Source organism: Tachyglossus aculeatus, chromosome 3, assembly GCF_015852505.1.
Source record: "Tachyglossus aculeatus isolate mTacAcu1 chromosome 3, mTacAcu1.pri, whole genome shotgun sequence".
NCBI lineage: Eukaryota > Metazoa > Chordata > Mammalia > Monotremata > Tachyglossidae > Tachyglossus > Tachyglossus aculeatus.
In genome coordinates, this window is record NC_052068.1 from 27917213 (window position 1) to 27936453 (window position 19241).

Here is a 19241-nt window from a genome sequence, read left to right on the forward strand (position 1 = left end):
AGCCGGGATTAGAGCCGGGATTACAACATAGTAACTACGTGCCTTCTATTTCCATTCTACTAGACCAACACAACAGATCCCATCTCACTGTGTTGAGACTTGCTCCCGTCTCAACGTAAATTCTTTCCATCTTGTTGAAAAACCAAGTGCTTGACCCTGAAAAGTAGCAGCACCAGGAAAATATATTTTGAACAATGCACCATGCTATCCCCAAGTTGAAGACCATGGAGAAGAACTAATGCTTTGGAAAGTTTCCTCTTTCCTTCTCCATAACAAACTCTCTTAGAGGGATATGTTGCATTCCAAATTGCTCTCTCCTTTTCCAAGTGCTTCAGCCAACCCCAGTTGGCAGGGAGAGCCGCCTTCATATCTCCTTCTCCTCACAGTTGTCGTCACTGTTAGACTGCCCGTTCCTCCTTCGCAGGACCAATTGTTTGTCCAGTTCTCGGAGCTGTTTGAGAAATCCACGATTGGGGAGAACGCAGCGGTTCTTGGCCACTTGCTCAATGGCATCTACCACAGACATATTCCTGTGAATCATCAGGTAAGCCAAGACCAAAGTCGCCGATCGACTGCGGCCCATAGCGCAGTGAACCAGAATTTTGTCTGCAGGAGAGAGAGCGACAAAAGAAAATGCCAGGCGTCAATATTGTGCCCTTAAAGTCAGACTGCCTCTGCCCACGTAAGTTCAAGACAAATATCTGGCAAGCTTACTACATAAAGCCTTATTCAATCGTACTTATTGAGCGCTCATTGTGTGCAGAGCACTGTGCTAAACACTTGTACAAGTTGGCAACATATAGAGACGGTCCCTACCCAACAGCGGGCTCACAGTCTAGAAGGGGGAGACAGACAACAAAACAAAACATATTAACAAAATAAAATAAATAGAATAGTAAATCAAGTGACTAGTTAATAGTCTTGATCGAAAATTCCCAATTACAAGCTGTCCTCTAGACTGTAAACTCCTTGTGGGCAGGGAACATATCTACCAACTCTATTATACTGCACCCTTCCAAGAGCTTTAGCTCTTTAGTACGGTGCTTTGCACACAGTAAGCACTCAATAAATACCATTGATTGATTGAAATACAATTTCATTCAATCGTGTTTATTAAGCGCTTACTGTGTGCAGAGCACTGTACTAACCCCGTACTTGTGTGAGTCGATGGTTCCTCCTTGTTTGGTGGTTGGCAAAAACTATGTTGTGAAAACTGCGTTAACATTTGTTTCAGAGACACTGGATTGGAGAGATTATGAGAGCCGGAGCAATAAGGCTCGAGGTATAGTGTGCTGGGAAATGAGATGATGAGGGCTTTCAGTGCTGTGTGTGTGTTGCAAAAAGGGAGTTTGGTTTTTTATATGGTATTTGTTAAGCACCTACTATATGCCAAACATTCTTCTAAGCCTTGGGGTAGATACAAGGGAATCAGGTTGGACACAGTCCATGTCCCACATAGGGCATACAGGCTTAATCCCCCTTTTTTTTTTAAAGATGGGGGGAACCGAGGCTCAGAGAAGGTAAATGACTTGTGCAAAGTCACACAGGAGACAAGTGACAGTGCCGGAACTAGAACCCAGGTCCTTCTGACTCCTAGTTTCATGATCTATCCATTAGGCCATTAGACTGTGAGCCCACTGTTGGGTAGGGACTGTCTCTACATGTTGCCAACTTGTACTTCCCAAGCGCTCAGTACAGTGCTCTGCACACAGTAAGTGCTCAATAAATACGATTGATTGATTGCTGAGTTACTCGGATAAACCTCCCCCTTTCATTCATTCAATTATTTATTGATCGCTTACTGTGTGCAGAGCACTGTACTAAGCACTTGGAAAGTACAATTCAGCAACATATAGAGACAGTCCCTACCCAACAACGGGCTCATAGTCTAGAAGGGGGAGACAGACAGCAAAACAGAACAAGTAGACAGGTGGCAATACCATCAAAATAAATAGAATTATAGATATATGCACATCATTTATAAAATAGAGTAATAAATATGTACAGGTATACACAACTGCTGTGGAGAGGGGAAAGGGGTAGGGCAGAGGGAGGGAGTGGGGATGATGGGGGGGAAGAGGGGCAGAGGAAAAAGCGGGGAGCTCAGTCTGGGAAGGTCTGGAGGAGGTGAGCTCTCAGTAGGGCTTTGAAGGGAGGAAGAGAGCTAGCTTGGCGGATGTGTTGCCGACTTGTACTTCCCAAGCGCTTAGTCCAGTGCTCTGCACACAGTAAGCGCTCAATAAATACGATTGATTGATTGATGTGTGGAAGGAGGGCATTCCAGGCCAGAGGTAGGACGTGGGCCGGGGTCCATGGCAGGACAGGCGACAACGAGGTACAGTGAGGAGGTTAATGGCAGAGGAGTGGAGTGTGCAGGCTGAGCTGTAGGAGAGAAGGGAGGTGAGGTAGGAGGGGGCGAGGTGATGGAGAGCTTTGAAGCCAAGAGTGAGGAGTTTTTGCTTCATATGAAGGTTGGCAGGCAACCACTGGAGATCTTTGAAGAGGGTAGTGACATTCATTCATCCAATTCACTCATTCAATCGTATTTATTGAGCGCTTACTGTGTGCAGAGCACTGTACTAAGCGCTTGGGAAGTCCAAGTTGGCAACATCTAGAGCCGGTCCCTACCCAACAGCGGGCTCACAGTCTAGAAGGAGGAGACAGAGAACAAAACAAAACATATTAACAGAATAAAATAAATAGAATGAATATGTACAAATAAAATGAATAGAGTAATAAATTTGTACAAACATATATAGAGGGAGGGAGGGGGGTCATTCTCTAAATCATTTGATAACAATAATAATACTTTTAGTATTTGTTAAGCGCTTCCTATGTGCCGGGCTTTGTACTAAGCCTGGCTACAAGCAGCTCAGGTTGGACACAGTCCCTGTCCCCCCGTGGGGCTCGCCGTCTCAATCCCCATTTTCCAGAGGAGGTAACCGAGGCCCAGAGAAGTGAAGCGACTGGCCCGAGGCCACCCAGCAGGGATTGTCAGCCGTGTGACTTGCCCAAAGCGTATCTGTAGAAAGATAATCCGGGCAGCAGAGCGAAGTATAGACTGAAGCGGGGAGAGACAGGAGGATGGGAGATCGGAAAGGAATAGTTTTGATAGAAAAAGTATTCTAATGTGAGGATTATTTTTATTTTGGACATGTAGTCAAAGGTGAATCTCTATAATTTCATTAAATAATAAACAGTTTGTTATGAGTAGGGAATGTGTGTCTGCAAATTATGTTATATTGTATTCCCCCAGGCTCTTAGCACAGTGCTCGACACAGTGTTCAGTAAATACCATTGATTGATTGAACATTTTCTTTTACCTTAACAAAGAGTCCCTGAAAATAGAAACTGTAAAATCTACCAGGATTCTGGTCCTCAGTGAGGAAAGGGAATTGTCACATTGTGGAGGGAATGTGTCTGTTGTGTTGTTCTCTCCCAAGCGCTAGTACAATGCCCTGCACACAGTAAGTGCTCAATAAATATGAATGATTGATTGACTGATTTCAAGGAAATGAGCAAAGCTATTTTAAAATTATGCCATGAGACCCTCCTGGGTTTTTGCAACACAATAATGATAATAGTAATCAATCAATCAATCAATCGTATTTATTGAGCGCTTACTGTGTGCAGAGCACTGTACTAAGCACTTGGGAAGTACAAGTTGGCAACATATAGAGACAGTCCCTACCCAGCAGTGGGCTCACAGTCTAAAAGGGGGAGACAGAGAACAAAACCAAGCATGCTAACAAAATAAAATAAATAGAATAGATATGTACAAGTAAAATAAATAAATAGAGTAATAAATATGTACAAACATATATACATATATACATATTATATAGTAAGTAATTATGGTATTTGTTAAGCACTTACTATCTGCCAGGCACTGTACTAAGCTCTGGGGTGAATACAAGCAAATTGGGTTGGACCCAGTCCCTGTCCTATGTGGGGCTCACAGTCTTAATCCCCATTTTACAGATGAGGTAACTGAGGCACAGAGAAGTGAAGTGATTTGCCTAAGGTCACACAGCAGACAAGTGGCAGAGCAGAGACTAGAACCCATGACCTGCTGACACCCAGGCCTCTACTTTATCCACCATGTCATGCTACTTGTCAACATGATAACTCATTTCCCCTTCCTCTGGGAAAGTTGAGAATGTGCCCCCCAAAATATATCTTCTTCATTTTAAGTCCTCTTCTTCCCCAGCTCGCTCTACCCCCACAAGGCACCATAGATTAGAGTAGTGGACACTCTTCTTATCCTTTGCTCTCCCTCATGGATCTCTCTCTGTCCACTCATGAACTGCTTCATAAATAATAATAATAATAATAATGGCATTTATTAAGCACTTACTATGTGCCAAGCTCTATTCTAAGCGCTGGGGAGGTTACAAGGTAATCAGATTGTCCCACTTGGGGCTCACAGTCTTCATCCCCGTTTTACAGATGAGGGAACTGAGGCCCAGAGAAGTGAAGTGACTTTCCCAAAGTCACACAGCTGACAATTGGCAGAGCTGGGATTTGAACCCATGACCGTTGACTCCAAAGCCCGTGCTCTTTTCCACTGAGCCGCACTGCTTCTCTATGCAATACGCTGCTCCTGCTATTTCTGCCTGTCAGAGGAGACCTCCGGAGCTATCAAAATTCTTAGAGAAATCATCATCATCATCATCCATCGTATTTATTGAGCGCTTACTGTGTGCAGAACACTGTACTAAGCGCTTGGGAAGTACAAGTTGGCAACATATAGAGACAGTCCCTACCCAACAGTGGGCTCACAGTCTAAAAGAAATGGAGAACTAGGTTCAAAGTGAGCCTGTGAACTTCAAGATGGCAGTGTAAAATCTGGCCCCGCTTGACCCTATAAATTCAGAAGAGCGAAGCAGATTTTCTTTTTTAAAAATAGCAGAATTATGTAATGATAAACGTGCCTTTAGAGCCCTTTGCTAAGAAAGAAGGAACTTCTGTAATGGCCTCAATATATCAAAAGTAAATTCCTGGAAACCTAGAGATGAGCTGAAGCCAGCGAAAGGTAGGGAATTCTCAAGCTGGGGTTCCCACAGTCATCTTCTTTCTCTTCCCTTTTTTTTTTTGGCTTGGGTTCTGTGGTATCATACCCAATTTTTCTTCATGGAAAATGATATTCTGTGTAATCTGGGTGGGTGTAAGAGAATAAAGTCATGCTGTCTTTCAAAACAGGTGGAAGGGGAGGGCTAAGGGAGAAGTGACTTTGGTCGTTTAGGGTTTTTGCCCTGATCCTTATGAATCAGGGAGGGACTCGGATAGATCGATCAATCAATCAATCGTATTTATTGAGCGCTTACTGTGTGCAGAGCACTGTAGTAAGCGCTTGGGAAGTACAAGATGGCAACATATAGAGACAGTCCCTACCCAACAGCGGGCTAGATCAAAGTCATCCACACGCTTTGCGGATGTTAGCAGGATTCCAGATACAAGTCAACTTGGATATTGTGTCTTTTAAAAGACCGGTAGGTGGGGGACCCTGTATCAGTCTCGGGGAGAGTGTGCAAGGTTGAGGGAAACCAGTAAGTAAAAGAATTATGAACATATGCACTTGCTATTGAATTTATTGTCCACCAATACTTCTTTTTAAAATGGTTTTTGTTATGCATTTACTATGTGCCGGACACTGTGCTGAGCACTGGGGTAGATACAAGCTAATCGGGCTGAACACAATTCATGTCCCACATGGGGCTCACTATCTTAGTCCCCATTTTACAGACGAGGTAACCGAACCCCAGAGAAGTTAAGTGACTTGCCCAAGGTCACACAGCAGAAAAATGGTGGAGACAGGATTAGAACCCAGGTCCTCTGACTCCCTAGCTCATAGTCATAATAATAATGATGGCATTTGTTAAGCGCTTACTACGTGCAAAGCACTGTTCTAAGCGCTGGGGGGGATACAACGTGATCGGGTTGACCCACGTGGGGCTCACAGTCAATCCCCATTTTACAGATGAGGTAACTGAGGCTCAGAGAAGTTAAGTGACTTGCCCAAGGTCACACAGCAGACATGTGGCGGAGCCAGGATTCGAACCCATGACCTCTGACTCCAAAGCCTGTGCTCTTTCCACTGAGCCACGCTGCTTCTCAAAAATACCTTGCCCCCTCTGAGGCTCATGCGCTTTCCTCTAGGCCATGCTGCTTCTTACATATGTTGTAGAGTTAGTGTGTAAAGGAACTAGTGGGGAGCTTTTAAAGAATCAATCAATCAATCAATCATATTTATTGAGCACTTACTGTGTGCGGAGCACTGTACTAAGCGCTTGGGAAGTACAAGTTGGCGACATATAGAGACAGTCCCAAAGAAGGCAGTTAGAAGCCGAGGGTACGATGCCAAAGCTTCCCACTGTGGTGGGATGTAGACAACAATACCCTTGTGTTCTGACCACTTAACCTGAGCCTATTTAGAGAATCTTTTAGACAAGTTCAAGTCCACCGGGTATTGCAGGTTCACTGAGCTCTTGACATCAGGGAGCTGTAAAATGAGACTGACTTCTGTGCAAATCTGAATGATGGCACCTTCTTTCTAGCTCCTGAAAGCCAGGTCCCTTTCCCTGGGCCACATCATCCCTGAGTCTGATCAATACCCATACCCCTCTTTCAGTTTTCCCTTTTCTTCATTTAGGGGCCTGCAGCCCTGCTTCAGATAATAATAATAATAATGGCATTTATTAAGCGCTTACTATGTGCAAAGCACTGTTCTAAGCGCTGGGGAGTTTACAAGGTGATCAGGCTGTCCCATGTGGGGCTCACAGCTTAATCCCCATTTTACAGATGCGGTAACTGAGGCCCAGAGAAGTGAAGTGACTTGCCCAAAGTCACACAGCTGACAAGGGGCGGAGCGGGGATTTGAACCCATGACCTCTGACTCCAAAGCCCGGGCTCTTTCCACTGAGCCACGCTCCTTCTCGAAATTATTCCCGAATAGTCCTCGAAATTATGAAACTGTGAACTTGATACTGGGGCCACTTGCCTCTTCCCCCAACTGCTTTATAATCTTTTCATTGCCTACTTATACGATTTAATAACAACAACCCCGTCTCACTATGCCATGGATGGGGCCCTGTGTTAATCATCCAGGGCTTCTCCATCTGTAAATCATCTGTAATGTGAGTGTAGCCTACTTGTCTGTGTGGGGAAGCAGGCTCGAGGTATACTTAGAATCTCTTTTCCATTAAAAAGGCTTTTACTTTTATTTCTAATGGTCTGTAACATTTTAAAATAATTTCTCTTAAAAATGTTTTTAAAGTACCCATATCTGAATTTACACACACACAGACACACAGACACACACGCACACATACAACATTAAGTCAGAACAAGAAAGTCTGTTCTTTCTTGGTTGGCTTTTGCCGAATTTTGAAAGTAATGAATTGACTCAATTCTCTCTCTGGAACGTATTCTATTGTAAGTATTATGTCATTATTGAGTTCAGTCTCTAAACTTTGGGATTTTTGTGTGGCTTGGGTTAAAAAAAAATCCCATGCTGAAAGCAGGGCCAGCCTTCCTGCCAATAAAGTCGAATCCATATTAGCATTTCAGTTCCAAATTATTTTCATCGCCTCACTGCGTTGAATGGTCAGTGCCCTGGGCCCGGAAACCGTGGCTGATAGGGCCCCGAAGTCCGAGTCTCGCTCGCAAATATTCCTCGAAATCTAAAGTTTTTGTACGGATGTTGTCTAATGTTTTCACCGTTTGGGATGCATGGTTCCTGAAGTAGATGAGTCCCAGAGGTTTCTCTCTCACTGCCTATTTTCAGAGTTTCGTCATGACGGATGCCTTTCTGAAACTATAAACCTTCAACAGAGTGACAGCCACTCCAGATAGCGGGTGAGAGGATATACTGGACCTAGAGGGAGGCTTGCTTATGGAGATGCCATCAAGCCTAACAAGCCTCCGGCCTCGGGTAACGTGTAGTAATGGTACCAAAATACACCCCTCCGCTTATTGCTTTACACATGATATAAATGACCAAGTCATGATGGGTGAACTCCTTTTCACAAATACCCCGTGGCCCAGGCAAAGGTATTTCAGTATTTTAGATCAACCGTTGGGGTTTTCATTTAAAAAGAAGGATGATTATTCATTCATTCAATCGTATTTATTGAGCGCTTACTGTGTGCAGAGCACTGTACTAAGCGCTTGGGAAGTACAAGTTGGCAACATATAGAGATTTGCCCTACCCAACTACGGGCTCACAGTCTAGAAGGGGGGGACAGACAGCAAAACAAAACATGTGGACAGGTGTCAAGTCGTCAGAACAAAAAGAATTAAAGCAAAATTCACATCATTAACAAAATAAATAGGATAGTAAATATGTACAAGTAAAATAAATAGAGTAATAAATCTGTACAAACATATACAGGTGCTGTGGGGAGGGGAAGGAGGTAGGGCGGGGGGGATGGGGAGGAGGAGAGGAGCAATTTAGAACTCATGGTGCCGTAGTTAAGGGTATTTGTTAAGTGCCTACTATGTTCCAGGCATTGTACCAAGCTCTGGGGTGGAAATAAGATAATCAGGTTGGACATAGTCCATGCCCTACATGGGGCTCACAGTCTTTATTCCCATTTGACAGATGAGGGAACTGAGGCCCAGATAAGTGAAGTGACTTGCGCAAGTACCCACACCTGACAAGTGGTGGGACCGGTGCTAGAACTCATATCCTTCTGACTTGGAGGCCTGTGCTCGCTTACAGGCCTCGCTGCTTCTCTGTGAACTCATGAACTGTGACTCCCGACACAAAATCTTGGGGATCCCGATATTATTTTGTTAGTATGTTTGGTTTTGTTCTCTGTCTCTGTCTCTGTCTCCCCCTTTTAGACTGTGAGCCCACTGTTGGGTAGGGACTGTCTCTATATGTTGCCAATTTGTACTTCCCAAGCGCTTAGTACAGTGCTCTGCACATAGTAAGCGCTCAATAAATACGATTGATGATGATGATGATTGGTGGTAGTGACCCCCAGCCCCACAGCACTTATCTCCTTGACCTTATACTCCCCTAGCTGTAATTTATTTTAATGCCCGTCTTCCCCTCTAGATTCATAAGCTCCTTGAGGGCAGGGGTCGGGTCTACCAACTCTATTGTATTGTAATAATAATAATAATGGTATTTGTTAAGTGCTTACTATGTGCAAAGCACTGTTCTAAGCACTGGGAGGTTACAAGGTGATCAGGTTGTCCCACGTGGGGCTCACAGTCTTAATCCCCATTTTACAGATGAGGGAACTGAGGCACAGAGACGTTAAGTGACTTGCCCAAAGTCACACAGCTGACAAGTGGTGGAGTTGGGATTTGAACCCATGACCTCTGACTCCAAAGCCCGTTCTCTTTCCACTGAGCCACGCTGCTTTGCTTAGTACAGTGCTGTACACACAGTAAGTGCTCAATAAATACCATTGATTGATAGTAGCTGATGCAAAAAGAAGCAGGGTGGCCTAGTGGATAGAGCCTTGGCCTGGAACCCAGAAGGACCTGAGTTCTGATCCTGGCTCTGCCACTTATCTGACACGTGGTTTTAGGAGAGTCACTTCACTTCTCTGTGCCTCAGTTACCTCATCTATAAAATGGGGATGAAAACTGGGAGCCCCATGTAGGACGCGGACTGTGTCCAAACCGATTAGCTTGTATCTATCCCAGAGCCTAGAACAGTGCCTGGTACATAGTAAGGTTTTAACAAATATCATTTAAAAAAAGCTAAGGGCAGAAGGTGGCTTGCGCTTGCTAAATGATTAGAGAAGCAGCGTGGCTCAGTGGAAAGAGCACGGGCTTTGGAGTCAGAGGTCAGGGGTTCGAATCCCGACTCGGCCACATGTCCGCTGTGTGTGACCTTGGGCAAGTCACTTAACTTCTCTGAGCCTCAGTTACCTCATCTGTAAAATGGGGATGAAGACTGTGAGCCCCCCGTGGGACAACCTGATCACCCTGTAACCTCCCCAGCGCTTAGAACAGTGCTTGGCACATAGTAAGCGCTTAATAAATGCCATTATTATTATTATTATTATTACCTCATCTGTAAAATGGGGATTAAGACTGTGAGCCCCACGTGGGACAACCTGATCACCTTGTATTCCCCCTCAGCGCTTAGAACAGTGCTCTGCACATAGTAAGCGCTTAACAAATGCCATTATTATTATTATTATTCCAGAGCCAAAGTGTCTGGAAGGTCTGCAGCAGATTCTGCAGAAGTTGCTCCAGTGACTCCTGGGCAAGAGCCCTGTTGACTTATTCGGAGCGTGGCCGCAGCCCGATACGGGTTCCAGACTCCGGCCGTTTCACACTGCTTGAAACCTCTGACAAGCTTCACTGCTGGGAGGCCAGCAAGTAATGAATTGTAGTGATCAAGCTGGGAAGTTATCAAAACATTAATGTCTCCAGCTCTTTTCAGGCAGCAAACTTAAGCCCCTGCTGTTTTGAAGATGGCTGTTGTTCTGACTGAAGTCTGCTATCCATCGGATCCAAATAAACAGTGTCTCATTCAGAGCTCCCACAATTTCTCATCACAGCCTATTTCGGACTCTCCTCACCGTAGCCTATAATCTCTTCAAAGTCACTACTTTTTGTGACAGGGCTCCCTGGCCGGTTTGTTCATATAAATCTTTTTAGTCCTCTGAATTTGCACTATCCCCCGGAGTTAGAGACCCGCTCTTGGCAGCAAATCTGATTCACGGCCCCGTGTGGCCCGGTCCTTACTTCCGTCCCTTTGGAGGGCCGCATGGATGAATTCGGCGGCCGGGTAAAAGAACTCGCTGAGGTTGAAGGTGGGGAGATCATCCGCCTCGACCCCGTAGTACTCGATAGCCATGTCTCTGTAGTACTCCGGCCCCGTGTCCACATTCCAGCGGCCGTGGGCTGCGTTCAGGACGTGGGTGAAGCCTGATTTCTCCAGGTTGTATCGATCTAGTGCCGTAGCCCTGTTAATAATAATAATAATGATGATAATAGTAATTGCAGTATTGAGATAATAATTTCAGTAACTAAGCTGCCTCCCCGGAAGACCAGGTGAGACTCCCCCCCACCTCACCAGTAGTCATTTTAAATAGCTCACATAATGTCTCGGGAGCAGGAGATACCTGGGAAAGTGAAAACCAGGGAGAAAACCCTGTGAGATTTCCTTCCCGCTGCTTAGCGGCCACTGTCCTGAAGTCATTGCACTTTCCCAACCCACGTGAGTTTGGTTTTTTTTTTTAAATAAAAAATGGCATGTGTTAAGTACTTACTAGGTGCCAGACACCAAACTAAGCGCTAGGGTGGATGCAAGCAAATCAGGTTGGACAGAGTCCCTGTCCCACATGAGGTTCACGGTCTTAATTCAATCAGTCAATCAATCATCAATCAATCGTATTTATTTAGTGCTTACTGTGTGCAGAGCACTGTACTAAGCGCTTGGGAAGTACAAGTTGGCAACACATAGAGACAGTCCCTACCCAACAGTGGGCTCACAGTCTAGAAGGGGGAGGCAGAGAACAAAACCAAACATATTAACAAAATAAAATAAATAGAATAGCTATGTACAAGTAAAGTAAATAGAGTAGTAGTAAATAAATAGAGTAATAATTCCCCTTTTAAAGATGAGGGAACCCTTATTGAGCACTTACTATGTGCAGAGCACTGTTCTAAGCTCTTGGGAGACTACAAGAGAATTAGCTGACACTCTCCATGCCCATAATGAGCTTACATTCTAGAGGAATGAGATTACAAGATAATCAGATCAAACATAGCCCTTCTCCTACCCTTGGTTCAAATTCTAAGTAGGAGGGAGAACAATTATTTTATCCCTATTTTACAGATGAGGAAACCAAGACACAGAGATGTATTTTATTTTGTTAGTATGTTTGGTTTTGTTCTCTGTCCCCCCCTTTTAGACTGTGAGCCCACTGTTGGGCAGGGACTGTCTCTATATGTTGCCAATTTGTACTTCCCAAGCGCTTAGTACAGTGCTCTGCACGCAGTAAGCGCTCAATAAATACGATTGATGATGATGATGATGTTAAGCGACTTGCCCAAAGTCACCTGGCAGATCAGTGGTGGAGCCAGGAATTCATTCAATCATATTTATTGAGCGCTTACTATGTGCAGAGCACTGTACTAAGCGCTCAAAAAGCACAATTCGGCAACAGATAGAGACGATTCCTACCCAACAATGTGGAACTGGAGTTTCCTGATTCCCAATCCTGCTCTTTCTGCTAGGCCATGCTGCCTCCATGGGGCGGGATGGGGGTGAGGGAGGGTGCTATTCTCGCACGCCTCATGCCACAGCCATATGTGCCCGTTCTTGGCTCCATCCCTGAAGATTTGGCTGGATCGTGTAGACAGGGGTGCGTGACCATCCGCCCCACACCCAGCAGGGTCTCAAACGAGGGAGATCAGGAGCTTGCGCCAAGAGCACCGGTGCTTGGATTGTTTAACCGGTGACTACCTGCCGAAGGGCGAGTGCTCTCGGTCGTCCCAGTGGGTAGACATCAGGACATTTCCGCGTCTGGTGAAAGGGTATAAGAACCTGGTCTGAACTGGGAGCAGAAGACACCATTTCGTTCATTCATTCAATCGTATTTATTGAGCACTTACTCTGTGCAGAGCACTGTACCAAGCGCTTGGGAAGTACAAGTTGGCACCATATAGAGACGGTCCCTACCCAACAACGGGCTCACAGTCTAGAAGGGGGAGACAGACAACAAAACATGTGGACAGGATATAATAACTACGGTACTTGTTAAGCGCTTAATATTTGTCAAGCACTGTTCTAAGCACTGGGATAGATTCAAGTTAGGCAGATTGGACATGGTCCCTTTCTGGCGTAGGGCTCACACACTTAATCTCCATTATATGTTGCCAATTTGTACTTCCCAAGCGCTTAGTACAGTGCTCTGCACATAGTAAGCGCTCAATAAATACGATTGATGATTTTACAGATGCGGTAAGTGAAGCGACTTCCCCAAGGTCACACAGCAGACGCGAGGCGGAGGCAGGATTAGAACCCAAGACACATCGGCATTGAGCTGTCAAGGTAATGGCTGGATACTGGAGGTTTATTGACACATTGACTGCTATAAGTGCTATGCGGCAGGCGACACAAAATCACAAATAAAGGCTCACCAGGGTTATGCAAGCACGGCACTGAAAGCCACAACGATGCCAATTAAGACTACGGAATAGTAGTATACTATTGAATAAAATGGCTACTTATTGGGTCAAACATCAGTTATATTTTTTTTCCTTTAGATCACCAGGGAGCTGCTAGAAGTGCATGTCCTAGTGGATGCAGCATGGGCCTAGGAGTTGGAAGGACCTGGGTTCTAATCCTGCTCCTCCTCTTGTCTGGATGACCTTGGGGAAGTCACTTCACTTCTTCTGGACCTTGGTTACCTCACTTGTAAAATGGGGATTAAAAGACTGTGAGCCCAATATGGGACAGGGACTGTGTCCAACCCGATTTACTTGTATCCATCCCAGCACTTAGTACAGGGCCTGGCACGTAGTAGTAAGTGCTTAACAAATACCAAATTATTATTATCATCATTATTATTATTCTCTCTAATGCAGCTCAATAATAATAATAATAATTTAATAATTTTGGTATTTGTTAAGCGCTTACTATGTGCCAAGCACTGTTCTAAGCGCTAGGGGAGATACAAGGTAATCAGGTTGTCCCACATGGCGCTCACAGTCTTAATCCCCATTTTACAGATGAGGGATCTGAGGCCCAGAGAAGTTAAGTGACTTACCCAGAGTCACACAGCTGACAATCAATCAATCAATCGTATTTATTGAGTGCTTACTGTGTGCAGAGCACTGTACTAAGCACTTGGGAAGTACAAGTCGGCAACACATAGAGACAGTCCCTACCCAACAGCGGGATCACAGTCTAGAAGGGGGAGACAGAGAACAAAACCAAACATACTAACAAAATAAAATAAATAGAATAGATATGTTCAAGTAAGATAAATAAATAAATAGAGTAATAAATATGTACAAACATATATACATATATACAGGTGCTGTGGGGAAGGGAAAGAGGTAAGCTGGGGGGGATGGAGAGGGGATCGAGGGGGAGAGGAAGGAAGGGGCTCAGTCTGGATGAATTAATTAGATGGCAGGGGAAGGTCATGACAGATCGACAGGTTAAATTCATTCATTCATTCATTCATTCATTCAATCATATTTACTGAGCGCTTACTGTGTGCAGAGCACTGTACTAAGTGCTTGGGAAGTACAAATCGGCAACATATAGAGACGGTCCCTACCCAACAACGGGCTCACAGTCTAGGAGGGGGAGACAAACAACAAAACAGAACACGTAGACAGGTATCAATACCATCAGAATAAATAGAATTATAGCTATATACACATCATTAATAAAATAGAGTAATAAATATGTACAAAGAAAATAGAGTCATAAATATGTACAAATATATACAAGCGCTGTGGGGAGGTGAAGGGGGGTAGGGCTGGGGGGCAATGGGGAGGGGAGGAGGAGGAGAGGAGAAAAGGGGGGCTCAGTCTGGGAAGGCTTCCTGGAGGAGGTGAGCTCTCAATAGGGCTTTGAAGGGAGTTTGGCGATGATTCATTTTAAATCATCCTGATGATTGACATTGGGCGTATGTCTGGGGCCAGATGAAAGACACCTTTCTGATGCTCCCCTCATGAAAAGGAGTCAGAGGTTAACAGTGGTAGAGGCCACTGAGGTCAATAAGTAGTCAGTCAAGGGGTACTGGATCTGACTAGAAAGAAGACGGGTAACCAGGGAGATCTACCTATTTCATCAGAAGAGAAGCAGCGTGGCTCAGTGGAAAGAGCCCGGGCTTTGGAGTCAGAGGTCATGGGTTCAAATCCCGGCTCTGCCAATTGTCAGCTGTGTGACTTTGGGCAAGTCACTTCACTTCTCTGTGCCTCAGTTACCCCATCTGTAAAAGGGGGATTAAGACTGTGAGCCCCATGTGGGACAACCTGATCACCTTGTATCCCCCCAGTGCTTAGAACAGTGCTTTGCACAGAGTAAGCGCTTAACAAATACCATCATTATTATTATTATTATCAGAGGGAGGTGGACAAACTCCAGATTTTAAGGGGTTGAAGGGTTGAAAGAATTGGAGGGGAAGTGGAGATAGCGCCGATAGATATTTGTCTATATTCCCAACAGAGCAACTTTTGGGGGGCAGGGAAGAACAAAAGCTGATATCCTGGGCCAGTACTGAAACAGTATTTGTGGGAATATCTGATCTGCTGTGATTTTGGAGTATTTACACAGGCCCATCGGACTTGGGTGTGCTATACATGTGTTTAGTCCTTAGTCATTTTCAGCCAACTGTGAACCGAGAGGCCCCGTCCCAGCTAGTGTTGGGAAACGGCGTCACCCAAGATGAGACACAATGTGTCCATTGATGGAGAGCGGTCTAAATGCAGGCATTTTTGCATTTAAAAATATTTGGAAACAGATGATTAAGACAGGGGCCCGGGGAGAAAGGAAATGCTGACAGACCCCCCCTGTTTGCTCTTGGCTCTGCCGCAGTGTATATGGAGCTCATCTTCTGCCTTCAATTGTTTCCTTTAAAAAATCTGGTTTTCATTCTTTAGACTTGTCCCTAAGTGTATGTACGACAAACAATGAAAGAATTCTCTTCACGAGTCACGTGTGTGTGCTCAGTCAGCGCCCCTGCCCTTATAACTCAATTCACTGAGCAGGAACTGGGGCCATTTTGCAGTGGGGCCCGACTGAAAAAAATGAAAAATAAGCTACCTCTAATCATCATCAATCACATTTATTGAGCGCTTACTGTGTGCAGAGCACTGTACTAAGCACTTAATTACCTCTAATGGAATGCCCCTCAAGTAAAAGAAAAAAATTAGTGGCTGAATTTGGATTTTGCAAAGGCATTTCAACATAAAAAATGAGTTTTATTCAGTAACAATAATGTTGGTCTCTATCGAGTACTAACTTGGGCCAAGATCGCACCTCCCCACTTTTCCAACGCTGTGCTCCTCCGCATCCCTCCTCTCTCATTGCACTCTGTGTCCCAGAGAGGATGTGGCTACCGGAGACAAGACTTCACATATAGCACTATGCAAGCCACAGGCACCATACTCAATTCCTCGGGGACAGTCCTGTCGTTCTCAAAGAGAGACTCTGTGATCTCTAGGTGCCCAGCTCTGTGCTAAGCACAGGGAAGCAGCGTAGTTTATGGACACAGCACAGGCCTGGCAGCCAGAAGGAGCTGGGTTCTAGTCCTGCCTCTGACACTTTTTTTAAAATGACATTTATTAAGCGCTTACTATGTGCAAAGCACTGTTCTAAGCACTGGGGAGGTTACATGGTGATCAGGTTGTCTCATGGGGGGCTCACAGTCTTAATCCCCATTTTACGGATGAGGTAACTGAGGCCCAGAGAAGTTAAGCGACTTGCCCAAAGTCGCACAGCTGACAAGTGTCTGCTGTGTGACCTGGGGCAAGTCATTTAACTTCTCTGTGTCTCAGTTACATCATCTGTTAAATGGGGATTACAACTGTGAGTCCCATGTGGGACATGGAATGTGTCCTGCCTGATTACCTTATATTTACCCCAGTGCTTAGAACAGTGCCTGGCACTAGTAAGCACTAGTAAGTAAGTAAGTTACTAGTAAGTAACCAGGCACTAGTGCCTGGCCCTACTGAGAGCTCACCTCCTCCAGGAGGCCTTCCCAGACTGAGCCCCTTCCTTCCTCTCCCCCTCGTCCCCCTCTCCATCCCCCTCATCTTACCTCCTTCCCTTCCCCACAGCACCTGTATGTATGTATATATGTTTGTACATATTTATTACTCTATTTATTTATTTTACTTGTACATATCTATTCTATTTATTTTATTTTGTTAGTATGGTTTTGTTCTCTGTCTCCCCCTTTTAGACTGTGAGCCCACTGTTGGGTAGGGACTGTCTCTATATGTTGCCAACTTGTACTTCCCAAGCGCTTAGTACAGTGCTCTGCACATAGTAAGCGCTCAATAAATACGATTGATGATGATGATGATGATGGGTAGGGACTGTCTCTATATCTTGCCAACTTGTACTTCCCAAGCGCTTAGTACAGTGCTCTGCACACAGTAAGCGCTCAATAAATACAACTGATTGATAGTAAGCACTAACAAATTCCATTTTTTTAAAAAAGGTATAGATACAAAATAATCAGATTGGACACAGTCCTTTTCCCACCTTGTGGCTCACAAGCTACATGGAAGGAAGAACATCTAATCCTTATATTACAGGTGAAGCTCAGAGAGGTTAATTGACTTGGCCAAGATCCCACAACAGGCTAATGGCAGAGCCAGGACTAGAACTCCTGATTTCCAGTCCTGTCACTTTCCTCTAGGCTTTGCTGTCTCCCTTACAATTTTATGAGCATTCTGATGCTTCTCTGGTCAAGGAACAGATTGAAAGTTGTCAGGTAAAGGCAAATTTCCATCCCTGGCCCTTTCATGTCCAACTGACTTGGAAGAATCCACCAAGTTTCAATAGAGATCCTTTATGGAGGAAAAGGGAGTACCTTAGGCCAGAGATAATCTCCTCTTATAGTAGGAGTTCAACAAAATAAGCGCAACCGAATGCCCGACACTGATGAGTGTGTGGGGGCTTATAAGCATTTCTTCTCCAAGGCTGTTGGATCCAGGCTCAGTGGTTTAATTGTACTACTGGAAAAGAAACCTTTTCATCTGTCCTACTAGCGATCTCAATCCTTCTCCCTGAAAACCCGCCAGCCTGGAATTGGGGGGCGATGGATAGAGAGCATGAATGAGCTCTTTCCGCTAAATCCTCATTCTCTATGTTCATCTGCATTTATGGGATCTCAGGTTTGTTGCCTGATTTTGGTGGGGTGGAGAAATGCAGCCTTCCCTGATGTTGGCCCAAAATGGCTCCCACGTCCTTGTTCCTTTTTTCCAAACATTAAATACATCCAGATCCATTCCCTCGGGCAACCTAAGAGCTCTTAATTTGTAAAGATTTTAGAAGGATGGAAAAATATATTTCTTGAGGGAAGATCAGTGTTTTTATTTCTGGTCGTAACAGGGGGTTTAGCATCAAAATGTGAACCCACTGTTTATTTTGAGGGGTATCATTAAGATTTCCCTTCCATTTTTACAGCAATCTAGAACCTCTTCTACAGTTGGGCCTCTAGAGCAGACACCTGCCATAGCTTGAGCCCTGAAAGCCTGCTCATTCATTTCCCTCTCTGGTAACGCGGAATCAGTTATTTCATCATTCTGCTCAATTTCCTCATCAGCAATCCTCCACTCTCTCCTGCCTCCCATTGTCACATTTCTGTAGTTTGTGGCCTAATAGAAAGAGCACGTGCCTAGTAGTCAGGGGACCTGGGTTCAAATCCAGGCTCCTCCACTTGATTGCTGTGTGAACTGGGCAAGTCACTTTTAACTTCTCTTGCCCTGAGTTTCCTCATCTGTAAAATGGGGATTCAATAGCTGTTAGCCTTCCTTCTTAGACTGTGAGCCCCGTGTGGATGGGGACTGGATCCAACCTGATTATCTTGTACCCCAGCACCAAGTGCAATGCTTGGCACACAGTAAGCACTTAACAAACACCATTATCATTAGTAAACACTTGTGAGAAGATTTTACACTATCTCTGGATCATTTTTCTTCCATTCAATTCTTTCAGACTTACATCTGCATGGACTTAAATACCAAATTAAAGATATTTAATCTTTAATTAAATAAAGATTGAAGAACAGTCTGCATCCCATTCTATTAGCTTTTCTTTAAGACTTTCTAGAACCTCCTCCTTCCAACCCCCCCACCCTCCAACTCACCCTCCCCACCAACATACCATGGCTCAGTGGAAAGAGCACGGGCTTGGGAGTCAGAAGTCATGGGTTCTAATCCTGGCTCTGCCACTTGTCAGCTGTGTGACTTTGGGGAAGTCATTTATCTTCTCTGTGCCTCAGTTACCTTATCTGTCAAATTGGGATGAAGACTGTGAGCCCCACGTGGGACAACCTGATCACCTTGTACCCCTCCCAGTGCTTAGAACAGTGCTTTGCACCTAGTAAGCGCTTAACAAACACCATCATTATTATTACCTGAAACCCTATTGACTCTGGGGCCCCTAAGAGTTCATGCATCAAATGAGAGAGCAATTCATAGTGCCCAACTTTGATCCACCTCCTCACCAAACATTGAAGAACAAAAATAGCTCTGCTGTCATCCCTTGATTCCTCTCTTCTAGTTGATTTCAA

The 19241-nt window shown here is 44.8% G+C and overlaps 1 protein-coding gene across 1 annotated transcript in view; it reads right to left on the reverse strand.

Moving 5' to 3' along the window:
• Nucleotides 1-202: 202 nt before the first annotated feature.
• Nucleotides 203-19241, reverse strand: part of DUSP29 (dual specificity phosphatase 29) — a 29410-nt gene continuing 10371 nt past the window's right edge. The window contains exons 2-3 of the mRNA XM_038744355.1: nt 10717-10937; nt 203-606 (exon numbers count right to left, since the gene is read on the reverse strand). Of these exons, the coding sequence (XP_038600283.1) occupies nt 365-606; nt 10717-10937 (463 nt within the window). The 3' untranslated portion in view covers nt 203-364. The remainder of the gene's footprint in view (nt 607-10716; nt 10938-19241) is intronic.